This window comes from Sander lucioperca, chromosome 2 (assembly GCF_008315115.2).
Source record: "Sander lucioperca isolate FBNREF2018 chromosome 2, SLUC_FBN_1.2, whole genome shotgun sequence".
NCBI lineage: Eukaryota > Metazoa > Chordata > Actinopteri > Perciformes > Percidae > Sander > Sander lucioperca.
In genome coordinates, this window is record NC_050174.1 from 28,051,087 (window position 1) to 28,068,855 (window position 17,769).

A 17,769-nucleotide genomic window follows, 5' to 3' on the forward strand; every position below is an offset into this window, starting at 1 on the left:
GTGTAATGACAGGCCTGCTGGCTCATGACCATACGCAGTAGAAAACGCTCATGACTCAGCAGCAGATGGCAGCAACAGCTAACCTGGTACGCCTACAGCCGCCCCCCAGCTCCACACCACTCTGCACAAACCAGAGCATAGGAACACCGCCCGCTCATATCCCTCCCCTCCAAAACTACAAGTGGAGTTTGTAACTTTAATGACAGCATAATGCACATTTCCGCAAAAACACTGCATCCATTTTCCTCTTAGAAATCCTTCCAATGATACAATCTGTCTCACAGTCCGGCCATACAGCACCAGCAGCATCCAGAAGAGACTGCACTGATCCGGCTTAATGCTGTTATTATGGGCTGTCTGTACAGTGTCTATGGATAGGCTACATAATAATAATAACAACAGCATGAAACAACTAAAAACTTAAACATATCACACACACACACACACACACACACACACACACACACACACACACACACAGCCAGGCCTGTTGCTCAGCTGTGTGGGCGGAGTCTCAAATTGGTTACCCAGACAACCCGTAAAGCGCGCAGTAGACTCGGCGGTTGTTCAGAACACGGAGCTGTGTGCACGGAGCGGGACGAGACGGGAGCTGTGAGGACACTTCCTGCAGAGACACACGGAGACACGCGGAGACACGATGCACAGGACTTCCTAACGATCAGTGTAAGTATGTCTGTCTCCTCTGAAGAAGTTCCAGCTGCTCTGTGATTCTACTCAAGGTAAAGATGAAACGGGTCAAGAGCAGAGGAACTCCAGCTCATTAGAGAGTAATAGACTGTACTGGACCGTGCAGTGGTTCCCAACCTGAGGAGTGCGACCCCCATACAGGTCCCAAAATAAATGTGAAAGGTCACCCTCCTGGAGCCCAGAAGGTTGTGAATTATGAATTAGTATTGTGGTGTAGAGGGCTCCTGTGTCCAGATGTAGTTTTAAAACCTTTAATATTTCAGTTGATTTTACTCTTAGATGATGCATCTCCTTAAAGCTGCAGTAATCAGTATTTTAATACCAATAGTTCAATTCAATTCAATTTTATTTATAGTATCAAATCATAACAAGAGTTATCTCGAGACACTTTACAGATAGAGTAGATCTAGACCACACTCTATAATTCCAATAGTTCCCCCAAGAGCAAGCATTAGCAGTGGCTATTGCGACAGTGGCGAGGAAAAACTCCCTTTTAGGAAGAAACCTCGGCAGACCCAGACTCTTGGTGGGCGGTGTCTGACGGTTGGGGTTATGACGGTACGGGATGTAGCGTGGCACAGCAGAGCATGGGTGGACGCGGTGGACGCAGCAGGACGTAGCCGGGCATTGCAGGGAATCGCAGAGCGTAGCAGGGTGTAGCAGGTCCATAGCCACAGCTGCACCCAAGACCCAGGTCTTGGTGTCGCCCTAATCTGAGGCGATGTTCTGGGCGAAGAATAGTGGGTGAATTGACGAAGAGGGCCGCAGACTAAAGGAATGGACAGCACAGAGACGCTAGCGAAGCAACACAGGACAGGAACTAAGACAGCAGAGATTTTGAGGATTTCAGGAAACACTTCATTTCCTGCATTCTGGTGATTTTTTTCTGCAACAATTTGTGCCTTTTCTGCATCAAGTTATGGTGCAAATGTCTTTATTTATGTAAAGGAAATTATAATAGTTTTTTGGGGGGGTTGCACTGGCCAGAGTTGTAACCCCCCATCCCCCCTGTAAATGACCCCAGTGGTCCATAGTGAAGTGACATGGAGGGGTCCTAGAGGCGCTCCGTATGTGACAAGCTGTGAACAACAACGAGCCGTAAAGTGACACCCGGAAAGCTTGAAATGCTTTAAAGCCTAACTCTCGCCAAAATAGCAGTTAGCAGTTGTTGTTGTTTACGCTATCGGCCATTTTCCCAGTCACAAATAGGCGATGTCAGAATGTGAATGAACGGACTCCATAGGAGGAAATGTCATTCTTATATGAGGCTCCTTTTTCAACTACAAGGTCAATATTGTTTTTCACTAACGACAAAACAACAAATAATCCGTGCATTTATATGGAACTAAGCTTTAGGAGCCTTCCATCTTTACTCTCCTCCCTGTTGCATTCGGACATTGATTGTTTTTGACTGATAAAATGGCTGCAGCCGGAAACAACAAGAGCTACGGTGAGTTGTTCAAAACCTTTCTTTTTAGTAAACTCTGTGTAACAACCAATGTTGTCAATGCTTTGGTTAAGGTGTAGAGCCCCTGGTGATACTTGGAGCAAAGTCTCATGTTGTGTCGAGCCTTCTTACTGGTTTAAAAATAGCTATTTTGATGTTAGCATAGAAGTGCCCCTAGCACTCCCATTCAAAAGGCCATTTGACCCAAAAATGAAGATACGGTAAATCTTAAAAGTGGCGATTCCGTCCTAAATATGCTTTTAAACGAAAGTTTGACTCGGGTACATTCACAAAAAGGCCATAGGTTGCATTTTGGCGAGAGTTACGCTTTAAATGACCTGTAAAAAATGGCGCAAAGTAGCGTGCCATTTATATGCTTTCCCATGAGATGACGTTGGCCAGACATAGAGAGCAGCTGTGTCCACACAGCGGAGCATTCAGCAGCTCCAGAGGCAGAGGTTTCTTTTAATGGATGAATCCGTCCCTGTCTTTGTCACACACTTCTTTGGCTTTGTTTTTGACTTTGCTCTAAAGACAGTCTGAGGAGGGAAAGCTTCTTTGGTTGGGAGCCACTGGCATCGGGCCAACAATCAGAGTTATTGTGTTGTATGTGTTTTAAACGGGAAGATTGATTTATGCATTTGCATTGTGTTTTTAAAGACATTAATTAAGAAAGCTTAGAAATAAATATGGTGTTTCCAGCAGGTGACGGCTGTCTTGTCCATAGCATTATTCCTGTCATCTGTGACTCTTTCCTTCTTCTCAGCCTGGCTGTTGGTTTAACCGTGGCTTGCTTGTGTGTTTCTGTGGCCGGTCCTGTTTGTGCTGTTGTTCATCTGCTGTTGCATGTGTGTGGTTCCTCCTCAGTGTCTACACAGAGACTTCTGCGTTTGTTCCTCCATCCACAAGATGCATATGAATAGCTTATTAAATCAATGGAGTAAGTATTGACAGATTCAAAAACTTCTTTCATGTTGTTTACATTTCATGGATTGTGTATTAACCAACAGGAAGTGATTTTTGATGAGGTCTGTGCAGCGCTGCCTGAGGACTTCTGGGTAAAATCTTTGTGTCTCTGATGAAGTCATTGTGCTGTACAGTCGCTGTGTTTAGCTCGGCATCGTTCTGAAATAGAAAGACTCTGCTCAGCACCCTGCCTCTCTGTTACCTGTCCTCCGGGTCCAACACACCCTGGAGCTTTCTTTCTTTCTCAGAATCTAGTTTATAACCAGTATTAGATTTATATGGAGCCCCAGAGTGCTCAATATTAAATCAAAAGACACATGAATAAATTGTGTAAAATATATAAATGATCAAAACTGAAATGATCAAAACTCATTTCATTATTATGAATAACACTTTTATTGGATGATATTTTTTAAATTATTGTAGTTTTTTTTATTTCAAAAGGCTCTTTTTCAAAAGTCTGTTTTATTTGATATTGCAATTACTCCATTTAAAAGAATTCTCCAAGCTAACTAGCTAGCATCAAAGTAAAGCGCCAGTGTTAGCATTGTTGGCTAGCTTGTGTTGGCTGGATGATGGATGGATGGATGATAGAGATGCACCGATTACAATTTTCTAGGCCGATTCCGATTTCTGATTTTTTCATTGAGTTTGACCTGCCGATACCAATTTTAGTCGATTCTGATTTCATTTTTTCTAACCACTTTACAGCACACACAAATATTATCTTTTCTTTAATAGAACATTTTTTGAACAGATAATCGATCACTATAAAATAGAACTATATAAATTACTACTGGTGGGGGAAATTCACACACATCTAAAGTGCAATGTTATGGAAGAACCATTTCCTTCTTTTCACATCCGATATCCAACTAAAGAAATGTGATATATTTAGCAAACTAAACTTCTGTATTAAAACAGGTAATGCATTTGTACAAAAGGCCGTCTATAAGCAGTGATTGCGGACGCGTGCTTCATACCGCGAGCAGGCACGCGCGCAACCCGGCGGAAAAGTGAGAGAAAGAAAAAAGAGACTGGAGTCTGGAGGATAACTAGCCAGTGGAGATGGCGTGTGTGCGTGTATGTGTCCTTGAGAACTGTAAGTCGTATAACTTCTGTTGTCAGTTCATTGTTAGCTGGTGATTTTGTTGTTTGTGTTCTTCACCTGCTAGCTAGGTTGCACATGGCTGTTGTTCCGATATAAGGTGATTGTTGAACGCCCTCGCTCACGTTTGTATTTTCTGTGCATTATTTACATGCTACAGTAGTTACACTGCATTAAGATAATGTAATTATTAATAGTGGGTTTATTGTTATTATTTGCTAGCCTATATATTATTCCTATGCATTGTGTATGGTAGCCTTTACAATGTTATGTATTTACAGCATTTGACCGGCATAAAATCGGCATATGTCAGACTGACCAGCCGGTTGTCGGTCATGGCCGATCACCTGAAAATTGGCCAATTCCGGTCACCAGCCGGTCAATCGGTGCATCTCTAATGGATGATGGATGGATTGATGGAGGATGGAGAATGGGTGGATGATGGATGGATGGATAGATAGGTGGATGGATGGATGGATAGGTGGATGGAGGATGGTGGATGATGGATGGATGGATGGATGGATGGATGATGGATAATGGATGGATGGATGGATGGATGATGGATAATGGATGGATGGTGGATGATGGATGGTGGATGGAGGATGGATGGATGGATGGATGGATGGTGGATGGTGGATGATGGATGGATTATGGATAATGGATAATGGATAATGGATGGAGGATGGATGGATGATGGATGGATGGATGGTTGGGTGGATGGATGGATGGATGATGGATAGGTGGATGATGGCTGGTGGATAATGGATGGAGGATGGATGGATGGTGGATTGATGATGGATAATGGATGGAGGATGGATGGATGGATGGATGGACGATGGATGATGGAAAATGGATGGAGGATGGATGGATGGATGGATGGATGGTGGATGATGGATAATGGATGGTGGATGGTGGATGATGGATGGATGGATGGATGGTGGATGATGGATGGTGGATGGTGGATGGTGGATGATGGATGGTGGATGGAGGATGGATGGATGGATGATGGATAATGGATGGAGGATAGATGGATGGAGGATGATGGATGGATGGTGGATGGAGGATGGATGGATGATGGATGGATGATGGATGATGGATGGATGGTGGATGGTGGATGGAGGATGGATGGATGGTTGGATGATGGATGGATGATGGATGGATGGATGGTGGATGGAGGATGGATGGATGATGGATAATGGATGGAGGATGGATGGATGGTGGATGGTGGATGGAGGATGGATAATGGATGGATGGTGGATGATGGATGGTGGATGGATGATGGATAATGGATGGTGGATGATGGATGGTGGATGGATGATGGATAATGGATGGAGGATGGATGGATGATGGGTGGATGATGGGTGGATGGTGGATGGATGATGGATAATGGATGGAGGATGGATGGATGGTGGATGGAGGATGGATGGATGGATGATGGATAGGTGGATGATGGATGGATAGGTGGATGGATGGATGGATAGGTGGATGATGGATGGATAGGTGGATGATGGATGGAGGATGGATGGATGGATGGATGGTGGATGATTGATGGAGGATGGATGGATGATGGATGGTGGATAATGGATGGAGGATGGATGGATGGATGATGGATAATGAATGGAGGATGGATGGATGGATGGATGATGGATGGTGGATAATGGATGGAGGATGGATGGATGGATAATGGATGGAGGATGGATGAATGGATGGATGGAGGATGGATGGATGATGGATAATGGATGGAGGATGGATGGATGATGGATAATGGATAATGGATGGAGGATGGATGGATGATGGATAATGGATGTAGGATGGATGGATGGTGGATGGTGGATGATGGATGGTGAATGGAGGATGGATGGATGGATGGATGGTGGATGATGGATAATGGATGGAGGATGGGTGGATGGTGGATGGTGGATGGAGGATGATGGATAATGGATGGAGGATGGATGATGGATAATGGATGATGGATGATGGATGATGGATGGATGGTGGTTGGATGATGGATGGATGATGGATGGATGGTGGATGGAGGATTGATGGATGGATGATGGATAATGGATGGAGGATGGATGGATGGATGGTGGATGGTAGATGGTGGATGGTGGATGGAGGATGGATAATGGATGGAGGATGGATGGATGATGGATAATGGATGGATGATGGATGGATGGTGGATGGTGGATGATGGATGATGGATGGTGGATGGATGATGGATAATGGATGGAGGATGGATGGATGATGGATAGGTGGATGATGGATGGATGGATAGGTGGATGATGGATGGATGGATGATGGATGGTGGATAATGGATGGAGGATGGATGGATGGATGGATGATGGATAATGAATGGAGGATGGATGGATGGATGATGGATGGTGGATAATGGATGGAGGATGGATGGATGGATGATGGAGGATGGATTGATGGATGGATGGAGGATGGATGGATGATGGATAATGGATGGAGGATGGAGGATGGATGGATGATGGATAATGGATGGAGGATGGATGGATGGATGATGGATAATGAATGGAGGATGGATGGGTGGATGGATGATGGATGGTGGATAATGGATGGAGGATGGATGGATGGATGATGGAGGATGGATGGATGGATGGAGGATGGATGGATGATGGATAATGGATGGAGGATGGATGGATGGATGGTGGATGATAGATAATGGATGGAGGATGGATGGATGGTGGATGGTGGATGATGGATGGTGGATGGAGGATGATGGATGGATGATGGATAATGGATGGAGGATGGATGGATGGTGGATGATGGATGGTGGATGGAGGATAGATGGATGGATGGATGGATGATGGATAGATAGATGGATGGATGGATGGATAGGTGGATGGATAGGTGGATGGATGGATGGATAGGTGGTTGATGGATGGATGGATGGATAGGTGGATGAATGGATGGATGGATGGATGGTGGATGGAGGATGGATGGATGGATAGGTGGATGGATGGATGGATGGATAGGTGGATGGATGGATGGTGGATGGAGGATGGATGGATGATGGATGGATGGATGATGGATGATGGGTGGATGGTGGATGGAGGATCGATGGATGGTTGGATGATTGATGGATGGATGGATGGTGGATGATGGATGGTGGATGGAGGATGGATGGATGGATGATGGATAATGGATGGAGGATGGATGGATGATGGATGGATGGTGGATGGTAGATGATGGATGGTGGATGGAGGATGGATAATGGATGGAGGATGGATGGATGGTGGATGGTGGATGGATGATGGATGATGGATAATGGATGGAGGATAGATGGATGATGGATGGATGGTGGATGGATGATGGATAATGGATGGAGGATGGATGGATGGTGGATGGAGGATGGATGGATGGATGATGGATAGGTGGATGATGGATGGATGATAGGTGGATGGATGGATGATGGATGGTGGATAATGGATGGAAGATGGATGGATGGATAATGGATGGAGGATGGATGAATGGATGGATGGAGGATGGATGGATGATGGATAATGGATGGAGGATGGATGGATGGTGGATAATGGATGGAGGATGGATGGATGGATGATGGAGGATGGATGGATGGATGGAGGATGGATGGATGATGGATAATGGATGGAGGATGGATGGATGGATGGATGGTGGATGATAGATAATGGATGGAGGATGGATGGATGGTGGATGGTGGATGATGGATGGTGGATGGAGGATGATGGATGGATGATGGATAATGGATGGAGGATGGATGGATGGTGGATGATGGATGGTGGATGGAGGATAGATGGATGGATGGATGGATGATGGATAGATAGATGGATGGATGGATGGATAGGTGGATGGATAGGTGGATGGATGGATGGATAGGTGGTTGATGGATGGATGGATGGATAGGTGGATGAATGGATGGATGGATGGATGGTGGATGGAGGATGGATGGATGGATAGGTGGATGGATGGATGGATGGATAGGTGGATGGATGGATGGTGGATGGAGGATGGATGGATGATGGATGGATGGATGATGGATGATGGGTGGATGGTGGATGGAGGATCGATGGATGGTTGGATGATTGATGGATGGATGGATGGTGGATGATGGATGGTGGATGGAGGATGGATGGATGGATGATGGATAATGGATGGAGGATGGATGGATGATGGATGGATGGTGGATGGTAGATGATGGATGGTGGATGGAGGATGGATAATGGATGGAGGATGGATGGATGGTGGATGGTGGATGGATGATGGATGATGGATAATGGATGGAGGATAGATGGATGATGGATGGATGGTGGATGGATGATGGATAATGGATGGAGGATGGATGGATGGTGGATGGAGGATGGATGGATGGATGATGGATAGGTGGATGATGGATGGATGATAGGTGGATGGATGGATGATGGATGGTGGATAATGGATGGAAGATGGATGGATGGATAATGGATGGAGGATGGATGAATGGATGGATGGAGGATGGATGGATGATGGATAATGGATGGAGGATGGATGGATGATGGATAATGGATGGAGGATGGATGGATGGTGGATGATGGATGGTGAATGGAGGATGGATGGATGGATGGATGGTGGATGATGGATAATGGATGGAGGATGGGTGGATGGTGGATGATGGATGGTGGATGGTGGATGGAGGATGATGGATAATGGATAATGGATGGAGGATGGATGGATGATGGATGGATGGTGGATGGAGGATGGATGGATGGTTGGATGATGGATGGATGGTGGATGGAGGATGGATGGATGGATGATGGATAATGGATGGAGGATGGATGGATGATGGGTGGATGGTAGATGGTGGATGGTGGATGGAGGATGGATAATGGATGGAGGATGGATGGATGGTGGATGGATGGATGATGGATAATGGATGGAGGATGGATGGATGATGGATGGATGGTGGATGGTGCATGATGGATGGTGGATGGATGATGGATAATGGATGGAGGATGGATGGATGGATGGTGGATGGAGGATGGATGGATGGATGATGGATAGGTGGATGATGGATGGATGGATGGATGGATGATGGATGGTGGATAATGGATGGAGGATGGATGGATGATGGATAATGAATGGAGGATGGATGGATGATGGATGGTGGATAATGGATGGAGGATGGATGGATGGATGATGGAGGATGGATGGATGGAGGATGGATGGATGATGGATAATGGATGGATGATGGAGGATGGATGGATGATGGATAATGGATGGAGGATGGATGGATGGATGATGGATAATGAATGGAGGATGGATGGATGATGGATGGTGGATAATGGATGGAGGATGGATGGATGGAGGATGGATGGATGATGGATAATGGATGGAGGATGGATGGATGGATGGATGGTGGATGATAGATAATGGATGGAGGATGGTGGATGGTGGATGATGGATGGTGAATGGAGGATGATGGATGGAGGATGGATGGAGGATGGATGGATGGTGGATGAAGGATGGATGGATGATGGATGGATGATGGATAATGGATGGAGGATGGATGGATGGTGGATGGAGGATGGATGGATGGATGATGGTGGATGGAGGATAGATGGATGGATGGATGGATGATGGATAGATAGATAGATGGATGGATGGATGGATAGGTGGATGGATAGGTGGATGGATGGATGGATAGGTGGATGATGGATGGATGGATGGATGGATGGGTGGGTGGATGGATGGATAGGTGGATGAATGGATGGATGGATGGATGGTGGATGGAGGATGGATGGATGGATGGATAGGTGGATGGATGGATGGATGGATGTATAGGTGGATGGATGGATGGTGGATGGAGGATGGATGGATGAATGGATTGGTGGATGGATGGATGGATAGGTGGATGGATGGATGGATAGGTGGGTAGATGGATGGATGGTGGATGATGGATGGAGGATGGATGGATGGTGGATGATGGATAATGGATGGAGGATGGATGGTGGATGGTGGATGATGGATGGAGGATGAAGGATGGATGGAGGATGGATGGATGGATGGTTGGTTGGTTGGTTGGTTGGTTGGTTGATTGATTGATTGATTTTATTTGACCACTTAAATATAAAAATATGAAACAGTACATGTGTCATACATTAAAAATACATAAATAGTCAGGGATGACACAATAAAGCCCAAAGACTTATTTCCATTGTGGTCCCTATAAGGGCAGGGGGAGGGGACAAGAGGCAGCAAATCACACATCAGTCATTCGTCATACATTAAACAAACTCATCCACATTATACAGAAAAATTAACAATAAAAATAGACTATGATTTGATAATGACTACGATTGGCACCTAAGCCATATTTTCAACCTCTGTGTGTTGTCTGACACTAGGACAAGGTCAGTCGTGGTTTGGGTTGTAGAGCACACACGTGTCGGTTCATTGATCAGCTGATGTAAACTATAAGAGCGACAGAAATTCATCAATGCTTTATACCCAGAAACATCACTTTTCTGAAAATCAGTGTTGAAATCCCCCAACATGATAACTTCAGATTTAACCAAGTCCATGCAATTTGAGCAAACATCCTCTAAAAGTTCATAAAACTGTGTTTGATCAGGCGGTCTGTAACATGCGCAAATTAGTAAGGGCTTACTCTTAGGTAGAAAAATGTCTAACCAAATCGCTTCAACCTGCTCACTATTTAAGTTCATTCTATGATTAAAACCAATGTCCGCTCTTACATATATACACACCCCTCCACCTTTGTGGTTTCGATCCCTCCTAATTACCAAATAATTCTCCAAATCAATTTCAGCGTCCGAAATGGAGTCATCCAGCCATGTCTCGGTGAAACAAAATATTCCCACCTTTCTGCTTTTGCTGAGGTGTCGGATCTCTGTGATTTTCGGGAGAAGGCTTCTGACGTTGAGATGAAGCAGGTGTAATCCTCTCGCCGACATGAAAGAGTCCACATTCGATATCTCTTTGTAGCCACCCACCAGCTCTTCCAAGAGTGCCTGCTCCACAGGGGCCTGTGTATCCAATCTCCTGGCCTGCTCCGCACCACTCTCCTGGATCACTGTCACGTCTCCCAGCTCCGGATCTCCACCACTTCTCCCAGCGTCTCCATGCACACTTCCACTCCCTTCAGCGACACTCATGGATAGGAGTTTGTCCCCAGCGTTTGGATGTCTAGGGCAAAACAGCGCACATGCCGAGGGCCTACTTGACATCGTATTCCTTTTTGATGTATCTCCAGATAATAATAGGCAGATGCAAATTATCAATTCGTCGCCATTCACTTGCCTTTTGACGCCACCTTTATCATTGCGCTTGGCTGGATACCGGCATGGATAGAGAAATATGTCCATGGTGGATGATGGATGATGGATGGTGGATGGAGGATGGATGGATGGTGGATGGTGGATGATGGATGGAGGATGGATGGATGGTGGATGGTTGATGATGGATGGTGGATGGTGGATGGATGGATGGATGGATGGATGGATGGATGGATGGATGGTGGATAATGGATAATGGATGGAGGATGGAGGATGGATGGTGGATGGTGGATAGAGGATGGATGGATGGATGATGGATAATGGATGGATGGATGGATGGATGATACAGAATCCTATTGAATCCTCTTGTTCTCCTGATGCTGATGATTGGACAGGGATCATCATCTGGTGTCCCTCAGCTCACACACAATAACTGATAATCTCACTATGAAATATAGACCAATCCTTTGACCTCACATCTCAGCATCTTTGTGATGTCTCCCTGTGGAGTGCTCTGTTTTACCCAGGAGGTTTTGGGTGTAACATCACACCCCCCCCCTACTGTGGCACTTGATGACACTGTAGCTTTAAAGGAACAGTTCAGCATGTTTGGAAATACACATTACGCTTTCTATGTGTGAGAGTGAGATGAGAGGATAAATAGTAACTCATGTTGCAGTATAGTTTATTTGCTCTGGTCTGAATCAGTGACACACAGAGAAGAAATCATCAAACCAAAATGTATCAGTAAAAGACCACGCTGATTCAGCTCATTGGTTAGATGTGTGTGGGAGGTGAGAGAGTAAACTGTGTTCATCTCACCTTCATATTCTCTAGCTGCAGTGTTGGTTGAAGTGTAGTGGGCAGGATGCCAGGAACACCTGGCCTCAGCTGACCCTGTCAACCTCTCACTGGATGTTGACTCGGCTTCAAACGCTGCGTTCAGGAATGCTGGTTGTGTTTTGGTGCAGGCTGGAAGACTGGATGAGTTCAGTGTGGTGGGGTGGGGGTAAATAGACAGAGATGCATTGTGCTGTCTCACATTTTGCATCAGCTCCGCACTGTTTCCAGCCCACTCGCCCATCTCTACAAGTGACATGTTCTTCACAGAAAACATAAAGAGCGAAGCATCTCACTCTGCCAGATTTACACAGGCAGTCAGGGTGTCAAAAAAAACAACCCCATGTGGTCTCACATGTGCCTGTGAAGGGTATTAAATAGCTGAAGACAGACCTGAACTAATGCTTTTTAAATGATTCAATAATTGAAGAGGGAAGGAACAAGTATTTTGGCTTATGTCTGGGTTATGTATTATCTGTTTGGCTTGACACTTGTATAACGTAGTATAAGAGACATGAAGTAAAAGAGCCAGTGTGAGTGAGCTGGTGTGGCTAACTGAACAGTGTAACCTGAGTTTAAGCACAGTAAATGGAGACGGTGAATGAGGGCACTGTAACACAAAGACCCAGCAGGAGGAATGTATAATGGATCCTTTCCTGAGTGGCCAGAGATTATTTTCAGGAAAGACCTCCAGCCAGCAGGCGTTATAAAGCTTTTATCAACTGCTTTAATCACTGCTGTCAACATTTGTTTATATGATGATTTCTTAAACTGCTTGGTAAAAAAGATTTCCATTATTTATTCTAAGCTAAGCTAACAGGCTGCTGGCTGTTGTAAATCATACAGACACAATACCTCATCTGACCCTGACCTCACCTAACCATGAGTTGAGGACCATTTGTTGAGTTGTTCATGTCAAATGAATATCATTAGTCAGCCCGTTTTTCTATAATAATTAACCAATTCCATAGCCGAGCTGCATAAATCTGCCAGCAAACCTTACTCCAATCCCATATAAATGAACACCATTATGGCCTCCTTAAGTGCATGTTTGCGCACACCCAAAAGTATCTAATGGCACTATTTTGCACTGATTTATAGTAAGATTTCTCAGGCACCAATCTGCAGCTCCCTGTCTCAGGCTTTAGCCCAGAGATAATGATTGCTATTTTATATTATATATATTATATTTTTGTATTTTGTCACTTGAATTTGGTAATGCAGTATGATTTTTGGATGACATCGGCATGAAGATATAGGACACCAAATGGCTTCACCTACGTAACGTTGTGTGTCATTTATATGTAGCTGTTGATGCTGTTGCACCACCTCCAGCTCATGTCGTCACGGCTCACAAGGACAGATGGATGTATGGACAGAAAACGCAGCTCGCATCAGAGCATTGCTGCTGTACTGAAAGTTGGAGGTGTGTGACACTGTGTGTTATATTAGTTGATGATGTGTTAGACATTATATCACATGTGTTCATGCTGTGCTGCAGATGCCTGATAACAGCTTAGTTGAACCATTATATTAAAGTGTTGAGGATGAATAGCTAAATCTGCAGGTAGTTGTTGAATCAGGTGTAACTTACAGAGTATTTGAGAACCAGCACCGTGTCCTTTGTGCCCTGATGTTAACTCCTCACTGCAGTGTGTTAGGGTTAGCTGTGTGCGCTTCCTCTGGCCGTCCTTTATTGATCCAACATATCACTGACCCCCGTCTGTCACCTCTGCCTTAAAAAACCTGCAGACCAAGGCAGGCCTGAGGCCTCTGAGATGAGCGTCACTTGGCTTTGGAAAATCCATGAAGCAATGAAAGCTCATGTGGCTTGGCTCAGTCCAGTTAAAGTGCTCAGCTTTAATGCATGAGGCTGCAGCCCACAATGTCCTGGCTGGAGGGCTGTTGAGGGCAGATTAATGTTCTGCAATATATACTTTAGGCCTGCAGTCCCTGAGGCTCAGAGAATGCTCTCATCTACACCCTGACTGAATAAAATCTCATTTCCCTAAGTAGGCATTCATTTCCTGTTTTTGCTATGTTGTGCACCTGGACATGACCAAGGTGGTCTCAGGCAGCGTGTGTCTCTTAGATGGTAATTTGTCATCAAGTACATTAAAGGTGACATATTGTGCAAATATGCAAAATGCCCTTTTTCATGCCTTTTCAACATAAATATGTCCCAGTGTGTCTAGAGACCTACAAAGTGTGAGAAAAGACAGTGTCACAGTAGTGTATGTAGTAGTATGCGTAATAGTGTACATAGTAGTGTGTGTAGTAGTGTGCGGCTTAGTGTGCTGCATAGTTTGTGGGCTGCCATTTTTTTTAAATGTGGGTAGAGTGAATAAATAAAAAATTTACGGCAGCTTTGGTATTTAAAAATGGCAGTTTTATGCAGGATGTCCTGTGTTGTGTTAGTGACGATTCTCTCTGACCAATCAGTGCTCTGCAGAGTTTTTTTACGTCCACCTTCTAGTATCGGCTCAGCTCGCTTGGTACTAAAAAACAGACCAGATACCATCCACAACTTTTAATCATGGAAAACCAAAAATGCAACACACACACACACACACACACACACACACACACACACACACAGACATCCTTGTGTTGAGAGAGCCCTGGGGAAAAGTCTTGCTTGGGTGCGAGCTGGTTTTCACTGTGAGACTTTGATTCCTTATCAGCTGGGAGAACGTCACCGTGGCAATGGCGAGCCCTGATATTCCTGTTGATGGTGTGTGTGGTCAGACGCAGGTCAAACTCACAGCGGGTTGATAACGGCCGTCAGCGCAGACAGACGTATTTCGCTGCTTGTGTAACCTTCCCTCCCTTGTCAGGAAAACACAAAGCTGGAGCTGTTGAAGAATCACGTGTATATCTGAGTCAGAACTGACAGCACTGCAGCCAAATGAGTCACTGCTGAGTCTACATACTGTTTGAATATTGATATGTGTGAATAGATTCTTATTATGCTGTCTATATGAGGATCATGAAAAGTGGCAACCCAAACTGCAGGCTAAAATGTTCTGAATGTTCCGATCAACATAACAGATGTTTTGTGGTTATTATGGTCTGTGTAAGCTGGTTTGGATGGAGCTAACTGGATGGGAAACAGAGAGGGGAAGAGAAAAGCAGACAAAGTGGGAAAGGGAATGTGGAATAGAGAAATGGAGAGTAAGAAACAGGAAAGGAGACAAACTGTGGAACGTGTACATTTTGTCAACATGGTGACGCACGTTAAGTATTAGTGGTGTTAAAAGGAATGTGTGTTAACTCGCTATTATCCTAATTTATAATATCTACTTTGTAATGGGATAACGTGTTTAAAAAAATCAATGAATGCAGTTCTAAATCTTCAAGACATCCAATGAAAAGGCCGAGCAACAATCACGTTTCTCAATACTTTCCCATCCTGCTTTATTCTTTAAATAGGGCCCACAAAGATATAGTTTCATCTTTTAAAAAAGGCCAAGTCATTTCCTAAAAACGCTGAACACTGTGCTGTTGACTGGACCTTACTGAAACAAAGCTTACTGTCTGTGCAGCTACATGATTAAAGGGACCCCGTGGAGCTTTTGACCACTAGTAGCTCTAAAGAGCCAGGCTCTCAACCAGTGGCTCACTGTCTTGTAGACACATGCAAAGATTTGATTCTTTTAAAATAGCAATAGTAGACTATTAGCTAGCAAACATCATGGATGTTAACATGCTCGATTTCAACACTTCAACTATCTGGTCGAGATATATAAGTAGATAAATAGATGGACTTTATTAATCCCAAATGGGGAAATTTCTCTGTTACAGCAACAAGTAGCAGCAACATACACACATGTCCACTCACACATGTACAGATGATACAAGAAATATACTAGCAATAATAAATAAGATAAAAAATATACTTAGATTGAAAATAATGTAGATGTATATACAAGTGTAGAATACAATTTAAAACCTAGACACATAGTATATATAACAAAATAAAATATGTATAATATTAAATATGAAGTGACCAGTGTGCAAGTAGCATAATAATGCAATAGTGTAATGTGTGAGGTAATGAGAGAGTTATCTCACAGAAAGCCGTGAATTGTTGTACAGTTTGATGGATTGTGGTAGGAATGACTTCTTGTAGCGGTCCGTGCGACACCGAAGCTGTCGGAGTCTCTTAGAGAAAGTGCTCCGCTGGTGGACCTGTGTGTGTGTGTGTGTGTGTGTGTGTGTGTGTGTGTTTGTTTGTCAGTGACCTCTCCACCACAGCTTCAAATGTCTCCTGTTTGCAGCCAATAACGGATCAACAGGACAAGACAGCTAGATTTATTGAGACAGCAACACAACATGAAAAGTACCAGAGAGACAAAAACAGACGATGGGCATCAAGAGAACACACCAGTCCAATCCCAAAAATGAAGAAGCCTGTTCTGCTGCCAGCTCAGCTGACAGTATAGGAGACACATTTGTTACAGCTTTCCCTGTTACTGTTACCGGCTGATGAGGGAATGCATTTGATACATTTGGGGGCGTGACAAAAATCAGTTTGGGATGGACAGCTTTAAAATATGTAACGGCCTATTGAGAAAGAGAGATGAAGGATTGAGAGAGAGACAGCTCGATGACAGGGCTGCACTGTAAGCGTTTCTTCTCAAAGCAGACTGATTGTTTATGAACAAAGGCAGCATGAATAGGCGGGGTTGATTGACCAAACGCTGCCACTTGTGTTAGCGTGTCAGAGTGTGCTTTCCACCGGCGTCACCGTGAAGGCCAGCCGGGCTGTTGTCTGACCTTCAGTGTTGTCCCAGCAGGCCTCTGTGGCTGATAGCAGGTCAGGACCACCCCCGGCATGAGGAAGAGAGAGCAATGAAGTCAAGTTCATGAGATGCTGCAGTGTCTCGGGGACACTCTTTGCAATGTTCCCAACATCCAGAATTCTTTTTTTTATCTGGAATGACTTAGTGCATGCAGGCATCACTTTCCTAATTGATCAACTTTTTATAAAGTCACACACTCAGTATTATGCTACTTTGCATATATATGGATGCAAATAGGTATAAGTGGGACAGTAGCTCCAGCTGCCAGGCCTCTGGTGGAGGAGCTGAGCTGTAAGGAAGGTAAAGACTGCCCAGAAGAACAAAATTTAGAGAAAAAAGGCTGGTGATTTTCCATGTATTTGTTATTGTCAGTAATTGCATTAGTCCACCTCTAAGTACTTTCTAACTTCCTGACCTGTTTGTGGCTCTCAGTTCCATTAGGTCCTACTTAAGTTAGTTACAATTACATATAGAGAGGTCTTATTTTGAAAGGCTCGGTCATTTCCTAAACAGCAGGTCACTGTAGTTCTTCTAGGGTGGGAGGGTCAGCACATGCTATTATAATTATTCTAAATAAGTATTTGTCAATATTTCCCATGAGAAAGTCAGCTTTACCTAGAA

General features: G+C 44.4%; 1 protein-coding gene across 2 annotated transcripts in view; it reads left to right on the forward strand.

Moving 5' to 3' along the window:
- Positions 1–533: 533 nt before the first annotated feature.
- The window catches only part of zgc:162952 (PKc_LIMK_like_unk domain-containing protein), a 38,575-nt gene continuing 21,339 nt past the window's right edge, over positions 534–17,769 (forward strand). The window contains exons 1-2 of one of the 2 annotated variants that reach the window (XM_031300422.2): positions 534–684; positions 3,023–3,095. In XM_031300422.2, coding sequence (XP_031156282.1) covers positions 3,065–3,095 — 31 coding nt within the window. In that variant the 5' untranslated portion in view covers positions 534–684; positions 3,023–3,064. The remainder of the gene's footprint in view (positions 685–3,022; positions 3,096–17,769) is intronic. The other variant, XM_031300423.2, reaches the window with a different exon arrangement.